Source organism: Apaloderma vittatum, unplaced genomic scaffold (genome assembly GCF_000703405.1).
Source record: "Apaloderma vittatum isolate BGI_N311 unplaced genomic scaffold, ASM70340v1 scaffold9886, whole genome shotgun sequence".
Classification (NCBI taxonomy): domain Eukaryota; kingdom Metazoa; phylum Chordata; class Aves; order Trogoniformes; family Trogonidae; genus Apaloderma; species Apaloderma vittatum.
This window is the reverse complement of record NW_009719999.1, coordinates 1-15,290: the sequence shown is the minus strand read 5'-3', so window position 1 is coordinate 15,290 and position 15,290 is coordinate 1. Positions and strand designations below refer to the sequence as shown.

General features: G+C 38.7%; 1 protein-coding gene across 1 annotated transcript; it reads right to left on the bottom strand.

The window, feature by feature from the left end:
• Nucleotides 1–11: 11 nt before the first annotated feature.
• Nucleotides 12–13,634, bottom strand: LOC104275027 (lateral signaling target protein 2 homolog; the record flags this gene model as incomplete). The annotated part of the gene is made up of 7 exons (XM_009870861.1): nucleotides 13,500–13,634; nucleotides 10,468–10,670; nucleotides 8,756–8,845; nucleotides 7,277–7,366; nucleotides 3,802–3,907; nucleotides 670–810; nucleotides 12–104 (listed from the first exon to the last, which is right to left on the bottom strand). Coding segments are annotated over exons 1-7 (831 nt in total), but the record flags the coding sequence as incomplete, so codon positions are not given.
• Between the last annotated feature and the right edge of the window lie 1,656 nt (nucleotides 13,635–15,290).

Below are 15,290 nucleotides of genomic sequence, written 5' to 3'. Positions count from 1 at the left end.
GCAAACACAACCTGTGCACCTGATCCTTCAAGAATCACTCCCAGTGCCCTAAAGTCCCCTTTGATTGCTTCTGGCCATCTCTCTGCTATCTCATCATTACCGATCTGCATAACCAGAAGCGGGTAATAATCAGAGGGTTTAACCAGACCTGGAAGCTTCTTAATAATATCCTTAACCCAGGCCCCAGGGAGGCAGAAGACCTCCCTGTGGGTTGGATCCAGGCAGCAGATAGGGCCCTCTGTTCCCCTCAGAAGGGAGTCTCCTACAACAATTACCCTCCTTTTTTTTCTTGGACAAAGAAGTCCTAATGCGTGTGGCTGACTGATTCACCCTTTACAGCCCTATGGATGAACCTCCACCTGTCTCTTCCTTTGCCTGCCTCTCACTGTCTAGAGCCCCAGACCTATTTTGCAAGGGCAACCAGGGAGGGGAGGGAGGCTGGGCAGGGATTTTCCTTCCTCTCCTGGCAGGCACCTGTTTCCACTCCTCCCCATCCTTTAGGTTCCCTCCTTTTGCCTGAGGGGAGGGGATTTTCTGCTTCTTGTGGAGCTTGCTGCTTACAATTCAGGAAGTGGCTCCACCAATCTCTCTCTCTCAAGACTCCCTGATACTCCTCAGCCTTTCTATTTCATTCTTCAACTCAGCCACCAGGCTGAGCAGATCATTCACCTGGTCACACCTGACACAGGTGTCGTCTCCGCTACCCTCCATTGCAAGTGCCAGGCTCCGGCACTCTCCGCAGCCCGAGACCTGAACATCCACATGCTTGCGTGTGGCTTCTGTCTGGGTGCCCACAGTTTTTCTAACAGCCTGATGAGTAAGAAAAAACCCTGAATCTGTGATAACAAAACCAATAAAACTATACAGCTTATGTACTTTTTAATAGAAGTAATTTAATTACCTATGTGAACTGCAGACTTATTTGTATCTGTTATTTTTATTCAATGTATTTTTCATTCTAGGAACGTTACAAGGATATTTTGAGTCCAGTTCTTCCAAATATTTGAGTTCCTTGACACTCCTTCAGTTAAGAGACTACAAGAGATAAAATTTCACATTATATCTTAACTTGCTCTAATAGATACTATCTCACTGTTGTGGTTTAACCCCAGCTGGCATCTAAAGCCCATATAGTCAATCATTCACTGCCCCCTCTCAGTGGGATAGGGGAGAAAATTGAAAGGGTAAAAGTGAGAAAACTCATGGGTTGAGATAAACACAGTTTAATAGGTAAAGCAAGGTATAGCAAACCCTCAGGGGTCAGTACTGGGACCAGTACTATTCAATGTATTCATCAACGACCTGTATGAGGGAACAGAGAGCACTGTCAGCAAGTTTGCTGATGACACAAAACTGGGAGGAGTGGCTGACACACCAGCAGGCTGTGCTGCCGTTCAGAGAGACCTGGACAGGCTGGAGGGCTGGGCAGGGAGAAATCTTATGAAATTCAACAAGGGCAAGTGTGGAGTCTTGCACCTGGGAAAGAACAATTCCAAATACCAGCAGAGGTTGGGGACTGACCTGCTGGAGAGCAGCGTAGGGGAAAGAGACCTGGGAGTCATGGTGGACAGCAGGATAACCATGAGCCAGCAATGTGCCCTCGTGGCCAAGAAGGCCAATGGCATCCTGGGATGGATTAGAAGGTCACAAGAGGTCCTCCTGCCCCTCTACTCTGCCCTGGTGAGGCCACATCTGGAATATTGTGTCCGGTTCTGGGCCCCTCAGCTCAGAGAGACAGGGAACTGCTGGAGAGAGTCCAGCACAGAGCCACAGAGATGATGAAGGGAGTGGAACATCTCCCTTATGAGGAAAGGCTGAAGAAGCTGGGTCTCTTTAGCTTGGAGGAGACTGAGGGGTGGCCTCATTAATGTTTATAAATCTGTAAAGGGTGAGTGTCAGCAGGACAGAGCCAGGCTCTTCTCAGGGGCCCTGAGCAACCTGATCTAATGGGAGATTGTCCCTGCCCATGGCAGAGGGGTTGGACTAGATGATCTGTCAAGGTCCCTTCCAACCCCTAACATTCTGTGATTCAGGCAGGTGTTCAGCCATCTTCAGGAAAGCAGAGCTTGGTAAGACAAATGCCATCACTCCACACATCCTCCCCCTTCCTCCTGCTTCCCCCAGCTTTCTACGCTGAGCATGATGGCATATGCTATGGAATATCTCTTTGGTCAAGCTGTGTCCCCTCCAAACCCGCAGCCTTCTCAATGGCGAGGGCAAGAGCAGAAAAGGCCTTGACTGCAAGCATGGCTCAGCGATAACAGAAATATCCCTGTCCTACCAACACTGTTTCCAGGACAAATTCAAAACCTTGTCCCATCGCAGCTGCTATGAAGAAAATCTCTAACCCAGTCGAAACCAGCACACTCACCAAGAACACTGTGCAAGCTTTTTCTGCTAGACAACTGAAATCACGTTTCTTAATGCTCACTTAACAGAATAGGTGTCTTAAAATATATCAGAACTCTTTTCCAAAAATGAGTCTGAAAGGCTCTTTTCAATTTTTGGTAGTTTGCATTGAAAATTGCAGTTATTGAACAAACAATTGGAATTAAGGTATTTAAATGTAAATTTAAATGTAAATTTAAACATAAATCGCATAGACTTTCAGTACTCTTAAAGCTTTTTTTCCTCTGTAACTTCAGCTTTGCTCTTCGATTCACATTCTTCTTTACCAAGTTTTTTATAAAACCATAACTACTCAAGAAATCCCCAAACATACTGATTTCTCAAATTTAATTCTAATCATTAATGCACCTAAAACCAAAACCGTATCACTTTTAGACAAAAATACTAGGAAGTCTTCAAGTGACACAAAAGGATGTGGTTGGGCTATCCATAAAAGCTAACTTCACAAGTGGGTTCCTCTCTGAACTATCCCTGACAGAGCTTGTATTCTCCCTCAGGAGATGCCTCACCTTTAACAGACAAGAGGACATTACTCTGAATAAACTTAACCACATGAAAATTATTCTTACATCAAACCATCGTCATGACATACAGGGAAGGTGATAAACAGGTAAAAACTGGACACAAGAAATTAAAACTGACGAGTTATCTCTGGAGGTTTCTAGGAATAAAATTTGCAGTCAGCATATAAATTTGAATTTTAACAAAATAATAGGTTTATGGATTTAGAGAACAGGGTTTCTTTAACACCCAGATTTAAAAAAAAAACCATTAATGGTGAAAATCAATATAAAGATCCTTTAAAGACACAGCTTGATTTCTCCAAGATCAGTCTTCCAGAAACCTCAACTGAAAAAAAAAATATTAATGCTCTTTATACTTGAGCCAAAGCCCACATCTCCAATGGTTACCAAGACTGAAGCACTGTGAAAAGAGGTATATAGAAAGTGATCCATTCTGTAAAAACAGATCCACGGTATGAAAAACCGATAGTCGTTCCTATTAGATTAAGAATGATTTGAGTATTGCATCATAAAGTAATGAGAAAATGTAATAAGCCTAGTTAAACAGAAACATTGATGCTAATTAGAAACAGGATCTCCCAAAAATACACTAGAACTTTAGTATTTCGGGCATCATCCAACCATAAGGCAAATCTGAAATGTAATAAAATTATATTACAAAAAACCAAAATCACAAAGATATGAAAAGTTCCCCAAACTCCCATGAAACTATAAACTGCATTTAGTTACTTCAAGGGTGTATCAGGCAGATGAGAGAAACCCACGGTTTATGGTTAACATAGCAAACAAACACTTTTCTAGGCATTTGTGAGTTCTTTTTAAGGCTTTTCAGTTCAGAACAGCAGCCATTACAACCATCTTTTATTACTTGCCTTATTTTTCTTAGCAAAGTGTGAAAAGGTCTGAAGAGTTCAGACATGTCTTCTGGTTTATGGTCCAAGTTTAAAGGTCCCTCAGAGTAGACAACAAGGCCACTATAATTCAAACACATGCACAAACACACACAAGTATGAATATTTCATTACACAGAGAAACTACTCAATGACAACTCAGAAAAGTAGATGTACAGAAACATACTGCTTACTTATTTTTGTCTTATTCACCCACAGTTAGAATGAAATGCTATTTAACAGGAACATGATCCCCTCTCCTCTGTTCACCACCCCTTAAACATGGGAGAAAAAGCAATGGAACATAAGGGGAGGAATGTATATTTCGTTGCTGTGGGTGATCCATAAGAAAACAACCAGTGAGACCAATTATCAAGTAAGTTGGGAGAGAGACTTGAGAGACTGCAAATGGCTTTTTCATTACACTCTAAATAACTTCAAGGTAAGATAGGTGACACTCCAGCTTCTATTTTTCTACATCTAAGATGAATACAAACTGATATTAACAAGTAGTAAACCAGAAATTTACTAAATCACATAAAACCTATTTTGATAATATCATGACTCTAAATCTAGGCAGCACTTGCAGAAACTTCCCTGGAGAGAGGTTAGTTCACAATCTCAATAGCCTCCGTGTACTTCTCTGTAGACAATCTCAGTATATGCTCCTGATCAAATTACTATTGCCCAAACCTGTTTGTGTGTCAGAGATTAAACAAAATTCACTTTGACCATATCTGCTGTATCACACCGCATTACATCTGAGAGTGACTTCCACCCACACCAGGTATCATCCTTCTTAAAACTGTGTAATCCTCTGCCCATTTCAAAACCACAGTATGTCTCTTAAAAAAAAATAAAAATGGATCACACATTTTCACACTTATGATTATACAGGTTCTATTTTTCCCAGGCCATATTCCCCTTCCTGCCTCTACAGTTAGTGCTTAGTTGCCCAAGGCATTTCAAAAGATAAGTTCCTTTTCTTACACCCAAATTAAATTTTGTAATTACATGTTTCTTCAGAGAGCTTTCTAGCTACTCTGCATCCAAATTATCCAGAGCAATGTAGACCCTCAGCTGACTAACAAGATGTCTGTTGATATCTTTTGCCCATCAGCTGTTCCCTAGCAAGAACCCTGCGTGACCACCGAAGGCTCTGAGACACAGCACCAAAGCCAACAGCAAGATATGTGAATACCACTGACATATTTAACAAACAAAACTCCCACTTCTGTTTATTATCTGGGAAACACTGCTCTTCTGTTTTTAAACCCAGAGTCTGGCTTATGCCCTGCTACCAGGGTAGTCTCCCATCAGGCTGGACGATGACCATCAGAAAGCTCAGAATTGTCAAGGTACAGAGGGTCCAAGAAATACAACCACTAAACTTAATTAACATTGCTTTGGGGATTAGGATTTTGATGGCAGAAGCAGTGCAATAGGATGGGAGAGAATGCTGCTTCTTTTGCAAATCATCTTTTTTCTGGTGGCTTGAGACAAATTATCCTGTTACCAAGGATACATACTGTGGGGTTTTTTTTTAAGCTTTCTGAGCTTGAACAAGCAGGCTGCCACGAAGCAAAGCAGCTATTGCTGATTCATGCCCTGTGTTCTGTCTAAATGAACGTTACTTTGCTCAGTGGAAGCTTGAGGCTGCTCTCACCGAACTTCTAATCGATGCAAAATCACCATTCATTTGGCTTTCAGGTATAGTTTGTTCTCCATGAAGCTTAACTCGGAAGAAATGAAAGAAATAGAAATGGGTTAGAGAGCTACAAAAAACCAATTATGAAATGGCCTCTGTATATGTACAGCCTTTGAAAGAGTTCTGAATCAAAGCTTGAAGAGTTGCTACATGGAAAGAACTATAAATCGGAAAAAGAGTGTGTCTTCATCTTTTCTAAGGTCAAAGTTCAGACACCTGTTAACATATCAGGCAACACAGACTGTATAATGTGTATGGTAAATCAACACCTGAAGAGCAATCTTAGATAAAAATCACAGAATCACAGATCAATTCAGGTTGGAAAAGACCCTTGGGATCATCGAGTCCAACCATCAATCCTACACTACAAGTTCACCCCTAAACCATATCACCCAACACCACATCTAAGCGACACTTGAACACATCCAGGGATGGCGACTCAACCACCTCCCTGGGCAGTTTTGCCTAGAGCTTTGCTAGGAGTGGATCGAGGGGATCCAGCACTTCTCTTTTCCCCAGACCCATCCCTCTCATTTACAGAGTCAAGAGCACGACCCACTTGGCACCTGACTTGCATTTAAAGGTTTCTCCTTTCACAGTCCAGATAAAAGGGTTGCAGTTCCTACAGGCAAAACTGTATCCGGATGGCATAGTTTTTCTGTGGAACTTCACATGTCAGTGAATTTTCTTCAAATCACTGGATACTTAGGAGCTGTAAAACTTTTTTTTCTCTTCTCCCTCTGTCCTTCTTGAATTTGGGATTGATATGGTGTATTTGCCAGAGAGCCCTTGGTCTTTCAGCTAATCAGCATCTATTCTTTATTGTAGCTTCCAGAAGCTTCAAACCAAGTTCTCAAATTCTCATTATCTTTTGATAATCATATTACTACCGTTATTATTTTTAGAATGACAGTTACAAACAATATCCTATTTAACAGAAACAATGGGCCACAGGGATTTCCTGAGGAGAAGTGCATTACACTCAGGATTTGAAGTTTCTTATTTCCCTCAATTACACTATTTATATTAGCTAACTTGAAAGCATTCACAATGGTAAAATATTAAAAATATGCTGCCTTTACTCCAGAGAAACTGCTGGTCTATTAAATCATGAAGACTCATTAGGAAAAATGCATCTGATTTGTTCAGTATTGCAAACTCTGTACAAAGCAAAAGTACTGTTTTAGTTGAATTGTCTTGAGTGGTAGGTACAAGGCTCAAATTTGAACACAAGTTATGCATGTTAATACTTTCCCTGAAAAAGATTTAAGCCTCAATGGTCACAATGCAGTTTGTCATGACAATTCCTTTCAAATCTAGGGTCGTTAAGAAAAATACACAATTTCAATTGAAAACTTTTGGTTTTCAAGACTTGTATCCTTAGGTCATATTATTTTTGAGTGACACAAAATACATGCTTTCAAAAAATATTTCTGACAACATGACATTCCATAGATTGGTGTTCTCAATTTTTTAATTTATTTCTGGAGGATGACTGATCAATTGTTACAGGTTCCTGCTATCTATATTTAGAGTTCCATGTTTTATTTTTTTCCTCTTGATATTCTGGTATATTTCTATTACATGAAACCGTAAAAAACAAAACGCAGTCTTAATTTTTTTTTACAGAAAGTACAAGGAAACTTCAGTGAAAGAAAATATGTCAAAATTCTGAACATACTTTTGAAATCTCCAGTGCACCTTTAAATGAGGTAGAGTGGAGAACAGTCAGAAAACTTACTTACCATACAATGGCTAATCTTGGAATTGTAAACATTAAAGCTGGTTCATAGTCATCTATCATATCTTGAGTGAGGTATCCAAGCCTTAAGGCTCTAAGCAGAAAAACATTATTTAGTAAGAGATCAAATTCTCAAAGATTGTATTTTTAGATTTTTTTCCTGTTGAAATGTGTTATAAAATCAAACCAAATTAATGGTATTTAATTCACAAACTATTTTGTACAATCTAAAACACTACATATATAACTGACTGCTGTAGCCTCTGCTTAAAAAAAAAAGTTTAAAGTTTTGGGATTTTTAAAACTTAAAGCTTTTATAGTCACCCAAATCCACAATAATTATTATGCTATTTTCCCTTTTTATTTACTATTTCATGCCAAGCTTCATCTTGTTACTGAAAACCACTGGTGCTTAGAGTTTTTAAAGTAATAAGGGAAAGTATTCAATTTCACTTTCAAATAAAACTTGTCATTTCAGTCAACTCCCCCCTAAACTAACAAACCAAACTAAAAGAATAACCCAGTTCCATACAGCTAATACTACTGAAGTCTACGGATTTAATATTCAGGGGACACTTCATTGTCCTCTAATAACTTTTCAAATATCTTAAGCCCCTTTTAGACTAAAACCCCATTTTTCAGGCTTTTCACTGGTCTGTGTTTCTCAGGTTTCTTCACAACTTCTTAATCTCCTCCTAAGTTTCACAACACGCTCAAATTTCTCCAGTTGTTCCACATCAGTGTGCACACTAGTCCAGCTGAGATCTGACTGGTCCCAAAAAGAATGGCAACAGCTTTTTCTTCTTCCTTGTCAGTACTTGCCTTGCCCATACAGCTGGTGGTGGACAGCAAAACGACCACAGGGCAAGCACTGCTTTGTGCTGACACCAGAAGAACTCAGCGTGCAGCCCACTAGCAGTACATCATGAACAAATTCACATTTCTCTTATCACCTTATACTCCTAAAAGAACTTTTGAATCACTGGATTGTTTGGGGTTTTTTTAAACATTATCTCTTCATACACGTAAAATCAAGCTCCAGTCCTCTAGGATTTTAAAGAGCCTTTACAAGTTCTTTATGATAATCACTAGAGGTTTACAGATGATTTGAATCATCTCCTTGTGTATTCTTGCATGAAATATCATTAAGTCTTGACGCCTTAAAATGATCTAGCTTATTTAAATGGTTAGTCTTCACTTAGACATCTATAACTACACATGCCAAAAATACTGTTAATGCTGGACTGTTAACTTTGGGGTTGTTTGGGGTTTTTTAGTCTAGAAAACAAAAAAAAAAACCACAGGCTTGTGCCTGGCAAGCATGCTTAATGCTTTTTAACTTTGTACTTGGACACCTACTAAAAAAGCACAATACCTGGTGCTCTATGATGCTTCTTTAAGAGTACAGTCAAAGTGTTCCTACAAAAGCTCAGACTGAAAATAAATACAAATGAAAACTCTAGTATTTAACTAAAATGCTTACCTCTCCACAGTTTCACAGAAAAGAACGATTACCTCTTGCTGTACATAATATTCTTTTGGAGACTTCACAGGTACCATGGCTGACACATAACTACAAAGATTATAAAATAACATCCTACTTAAGAATCAGATTATAAAGAAAAGCAAACTTTTGGACGTATCATCTTAGAAACCTAATCCTTCCTGTACCATTTTGTACTTGTTTCGACAGCACTCGCTGCAGAAATCGTAGAGTGCCCGCATAAGAAATGCAGCCAATTTACTTATTACAGACTGAGGCAGTGGAACTCAGTAGTAATTTAGAAATATGGTACCACACATTTAGCAATCAGATCTCCATATTGTGTGGCACATGGAGTTAGGTCCTGGCATGATCTTTCCTAATGCATCTTGAGGGCAGAGTAGTTTAGTCTGCATTTTCTTTAGAAAAAAAAACACACAAAAAACCCTTGAAATGTACATTTTATTTAGAAAGGTTTTACCTGAAATTGTTTTTAGTGAAATTCAGTTATCCAGCAGAGACAAATAGACTTAAAAGTTGGCCCATAGACTGCAGGTAACACAGTAAAGAGTTGTTTGCAAAAGGCAAAGAAAAATGCTGTATGTAGAGTTGGTATGGACAGCCCAGAGACTGCGCACAGGTCCTATCAAGAACCAGTTACTGATTGTCATTAGTGTCTGCACTCAAAGGCAAACTTAAAAACATGTTTTTAGCCAGTGTTCTCAATTAAAATGTTTTTCAATATAACAGTATAATGATTGAGTTTTGAATCAGAAAAAATAAATGTTTACCTGACTAAAATACAAGTGAATATGAATACTGAGGAAAGGAAAACAGAAATAGGAGACAAGACAGTCTACAGATTAGTCCTGAGAAAAAAATGAAATACTACTCAGTTCTAAGAAACCTGTTTTGCTGAGTGCAGGAATATCTATGGATTTAATACAATGTAGCCAATCATGACCAGTATCCTGCCTGTAACTATGCCCAGGATCACAAACATGTAACAGACATGTAGCAAGCAGTCTTAAATTATGAAGCACAATGCAAGTCTTGGGCAATGTGACATTTGATGCAATAAGGAGTTACTTTTCTCACCCAAAAAGCAGTTACTTTTCCAATCACAAGTTTTTAAATCAGTGAGTTCCTGTGGTTAATTATCACTCGGATAAAAGCACTTCCTTCATCAGATTTCTATTTACCTTCTCAAATTCACTGGTTGCACATCTTGCTGGTATCTCTAAGCACATCAAAATAAAACATTATAGTATCCAGACTACTTGTTACCATGGTTTTTAGGGGCTTTTTTGTGTTTTGGTTTTTTTTAGATGTCTCTAATTTGTCACCTTTCCCCCAACGAAGAAAGCAATAAGAGAAAAGATTTTTGGCTTCCTTGTGTGTCTTGGAAAATCATCCTCAAATACCATATGCCAGTATGCAAATTGGAGATTAGCTGAAGAGAGCAAATGTTGATTGCTAAAAAGCTATTTAATTTTCTTTTCATTATTGCTGCACTGGAAGGGGAAAAAAAATAAAAATCTAACAATACAACTAACTTCTGACAAATTCAAATACCATGACAAAAAAATTACATACTTTTTTCCATAAAAAGAAAACAGAACAAACCAGACAACTCCCAAAATCCAACAAGCCACCAACAGCTATAGTAGCCAAGCGAAGAAGTCACAACTCATTTACTTCAGATCTTTTACCTTAATTCAAATTCAGCAAACAGGACATCAAAATGCTTGAGTGAATCTTTCATTTTTTCCGTGTAGAGGTTCAAATCCCTTAAGGCCTGGTCACGAATGATATTTCTAACCTCCTCTAGGCTTCTGGTCAGATCCTTGGCCAATGGCCTCATAGCCATACTCTCAATTTCACGATTCATAATAATTGAACCAGCAGCCAAACACTGTGAAATATATATAGAGAAAAATATTATTTTAAAAAGTTAGTTTTATGTTTACAAAAAAGAAGATGTGATATTTAACACTTTGAACGAAGGCAGCACTTAGCCTCAATTTGTGGCAAATTATTAAATAAGTGGCAGATTTGAGACTGATACGCCAGGAGTCAGGAAAGGTTAAAGAGCAGCTCAGGAAGACATGAGAACAGGGAGATGTTCAAGTACAAGAACCACAGAGCTGACAGAAGTACTTAAAATTCTCTTCTCCCACAAGCTGAGCAATCACTATTGGTAGGACATACACTCTAGGTATGGAAGAATTGCTTGCATAAAGTGGGATGTGAATCCAGCTGAAGTAGTACCAATTGACTGTTTTGATTCAGGCTGCACTGCTTAGCTTTGTAAAATAAACCTGTTCCTTACAGAAAGAACAAAAATCCTGCAACTGCGATGCCTTGTGCAATAAAACTGGTCACACAGGCTATCAGACCAGGGGTCCAGCTAGACCAGTATCCTGCCTTCTGCAGAAGCCATGAATATATTTTACAGGAAAGAACATAAAAAAACAGGTCACGGAGTGAATGCTCCCATTCAATTTCTGGCAATAAGCTATTTAAAAGACTTCTTGCCCTGAGACTTACACATGGACTCCCTCCGACCAGCTCAGAAAGAGAGGAAAAGATTTTAACTGTAGCACATCAATGAAACTTTTAAAAAATCTTGCTGTTAAGAACAATCTAATAATCTCTGCTGCTGGCTTTATTCCTTTATGGATACATTTGGAAGACAACAAGCACTGATATAAATCACACTTTCTGAATCAATGGAATTTTTTTTGTCAACTGAAAATACACAAGCTTGTTCTAGTCTCAAAGGTCTACTTTTTCCTTCTTTTTTTATTTTCTTAAATCTCCATTCAAAACTGCATCCCTCCTCCCTCCTCTGCACTCTGCTGAATGGGAGGCTTTTCTGCAGCTCTGCATGGAGCAGCTGCAATCCCAGCCCTTGGTCAGCAGCCTGAGGCACCGATTCATGTTTTAAGGGCACTCGGAGAAGATAACTCTTAACAGCCAAAGCCGTATTTGTGGGAAAGTATGAGTAAGTCTTACCTGTTGACAGGTACCCTTAGTCTCATAACTCAGAGCAACTGCACTGATAATAGCACAAAAGTGTATATTGAAAACAGTCCCTACAGTCTTCCTTACTACATGAATTTACAGGAGGACAGTATGAGGTAGCATTACTTCATCACTGCATATGTTACTTTCACTTTTGATGTGGAGACAGAGGAAGTTTGATTTGGAAAGAGTAAAAGCATTAGCTTACATTACACACAAACAGTGACTAAAGCGAGGCCATTTTTCTCCTGGAAGATACTGGCTGTTTCAGTGATTCCCTCAAACTTTTCTCCAAAATACAAGAAGTTGTTACTGTATTGACTAACATTGTTCCTGTTTGTTCATTGCCTGGTTTGCTACTCCCTTTGAGTAGGAAAGTATAATGGGATTCACAGGGATTCACTATTGTAGAAAGAATTACTCCATCTTCTCCTACACCAACTACCAAGGTAGCACCATTAAGCCAATGTGTCAGACTCAGCTTTTTAAAACAGAGCGTGGCATCACCTGGATGGCAGCAGTGAAAGTCATGTCATAATGAGAAGAAAAAAATGCTGCTACTTCTGCCGAGGAAAGGATTATAAAGCACCGACATATGAAATTCATTTTGTAAAATCTACCCAGGACTTTCCTGACTCAGAGGAGCCTACAGTTAACAACCGTCAAAGGAAGATTCAGAAACAGAACATATGGAAGTATGTTGGACTGAACCAGACAGATAAGAACTACTGAGGGAAAGCAGGCACTTCAAAAAGAAAGGAGGAACTGGGAGAGAAAAGAATGGGTAACAGGAGCCGAGCTGAGAGATTGCTTTAAATACAGGAGAGGCAAAGCTGAGAACAGTAACACATTATGTTGTTGTGTGGTGCAATGTCTGGACTACTCCTCCTTCAACTCTCAATAAATCCACAGTGCTTAAAGTTAACTTCAGGCCAGAAGACCTGAAAACACAAAGCTTATCATTAAAGATGACACTTTTTAAAATTTTTTTTCTAGCCAACAGATACTGGTACTAATGAACAAGTACCTTACATATCACCATTCTTTCTGACACTTCAGGCTCCCCTTGGTTAAAATAATGAAAGTTTATTCACTGCAAAGATACCTTGTACCTAGAGTGCTGTAGAAGCAGGTCTTCAAGAGAAACCAGTTAAGAGAAAAGCAGACCTCAGTGTTTTGCTTTGCACAGAAACCATTATAATTGTAGCATACACATCAAACGAGTTACGTGCAATGAGTGTCAGCTTCAAGTTAGTACGTTTAATATGAGCTATACCACAATACAGCGATTAAAATGAAGTGACAGCATGCACTTACATTTGCTGGAGATAAACTTTTATAGCGATAAAATATATCTCTCTTTATGTCTAAGATTTTCAAAGCATGAGATGAGAAACAGTCCATCAATATAAAAGAAGTTAAAAGAATTTGGTAACATTAACTAGATGCTAATTCACAAAAGAATACTTTTTAAGAGGTGGTCATAATGATAGTAGACACTCATGAAAATAAAACGATATGCTGTTAGCCTAACTGATACCTAAACCATAGTTAAAGAATCCCCTTTCACTGAGCATGAGAAGGGAGTTATCAAAAGATGTTTATTTTGCTCTCTAATTATATGTACCATTTTAAGCAAAGCCTCAAGACATATTTCTGGCTTTATGCCACAAAAAAATTATCCATTAACCCCGAGTAACAGAAATATGAGACTTACTTCTGCTCCAAACCAAAGCTGTCCTGCAAGGTTGTCATGGCGTATTTCCTCTGGAAACTTAACACAAAAGTCTCGGTTGGCCCGTTCATGTGGAATGCATTCATCCATGATTTGATTTATGATGTTCAAAACATTATCCTGAAACAAAACATAGAATTGCATATATACTGTTCTCACAGAAACCCCACAATTTCTAACTTTTAATAGACTTTATTAGTGAGGAGTCAACTAATTAAGATAGAAAATGTGGTATTTAACTCTTATGGTCATAATACACAGAGAAAACAAAGAGAGTAATATTGTGTAGACTGAAGAGTGGCAAACTTTTTTTTTCTAGCTTTCCTAGCGGCTGTTTCTCAGCTTCACTGCACTCAACTTGGACTATTTTAGCGGGACTTCTGATGAGGAGGCATGATTTAAAGAGCTCATTAAGTCTAACTATGTACCTGTAAGGTATTGGTAAATAAACCAGAAGTACAAGTAACTCAGACTTCTCTCACTTCCTCTCACCAGCCCCAATGATACGCACTTCATTCTTCCCAAAAGAACGCCTGACAGTACCCTGGAGACATTATGAAATGGAACTGTATTAGGAGCGCTGAGGTTGAATGGACTTGAGCTTATCTCGGGAACCTAAAGCAAGTTTCCAGCCTTGGGTGCCCGAAGGGCAAGGGCTGGGACACCTGCTGGGCACCTCGCACCCAGCCATCTAGGAGGGCAAGGGGACTTGTACAAGTTAGAGTGACTCAGTAACTGCTCAGATCTACATCTGTATCAGGACAAAGATCAAAGACCTATAACCAGTTTCTTGATATGCAGTAAATAATCTGTATTCATTTATTTGAAAAGATAATTTTCACATACCCCTGCTGGGAACAGCACAGAATTTATTAACATAATAAAGGTAGATTCAGAGCACGAAAAAGGCTGAGTGCTTTCATTAAAGATGTTTTGTCTGTCTCATGCTTCTTCCACTATTTACAGAATTTATGTTCTATTTAAAATATGGTTCAAACAAATAAAAACAAATCTGTCCATACAGAACTGCTTAACAGACAGAATTGCTTTAATGCTACACTTGACTGTTTTTTTTCCTGTGCATTTAAAAAATAATAGAAGATGAGAATTTTAAAAGAAATCTGCCTCTTTAATATGTTCCCCACTGAGAAAGACAAACCAACTTTAGGTACAAAAAAAGATTCATGGTTTCTGTAATCCCACTGTAGACAGCTCTAGTGCTGTCATCATGAAATAACCTTAACACCATTACAGTTGTCTTCATCCAAATTAAATAAACCAACCATACGCAATATTTATTGCACATTGGTACAAAATACTTCCTGTGTTAACTATTAAAATATTGTCACCTAAATGTATTTGTTGCAAGTCTACCATGAGGTAACACATTTCATTTCAATGAAGCTGGTAAACCAAAACTAACAACACTGTTTAAAACACCCTGACACACATCATATTCAACCATCATCTCTAGAAACTAATCTGAAAAACAAATTCTCTGTAGTTCTTCCACAGCATGACAACACAGACTGTGGCCAGCAGGTATGAAAAACAAGAAAAACCCAGATTCACCAACATACAAAATACATAGTTTTAGAGACACACCTCTTGCTCTGCTGGGTAGAACACACTGCCAGGATTAGTGAGGCACTCGGATCCCCAGGAATCTAAAGGGATGCCCACTGCAGAGACTGATCGGGAAAAAACAACCTCGGAACATTCCCTCAAGTAACTGCTTGCATTTCAATAGAGCCAAGGGTAGGGTCCTGCATT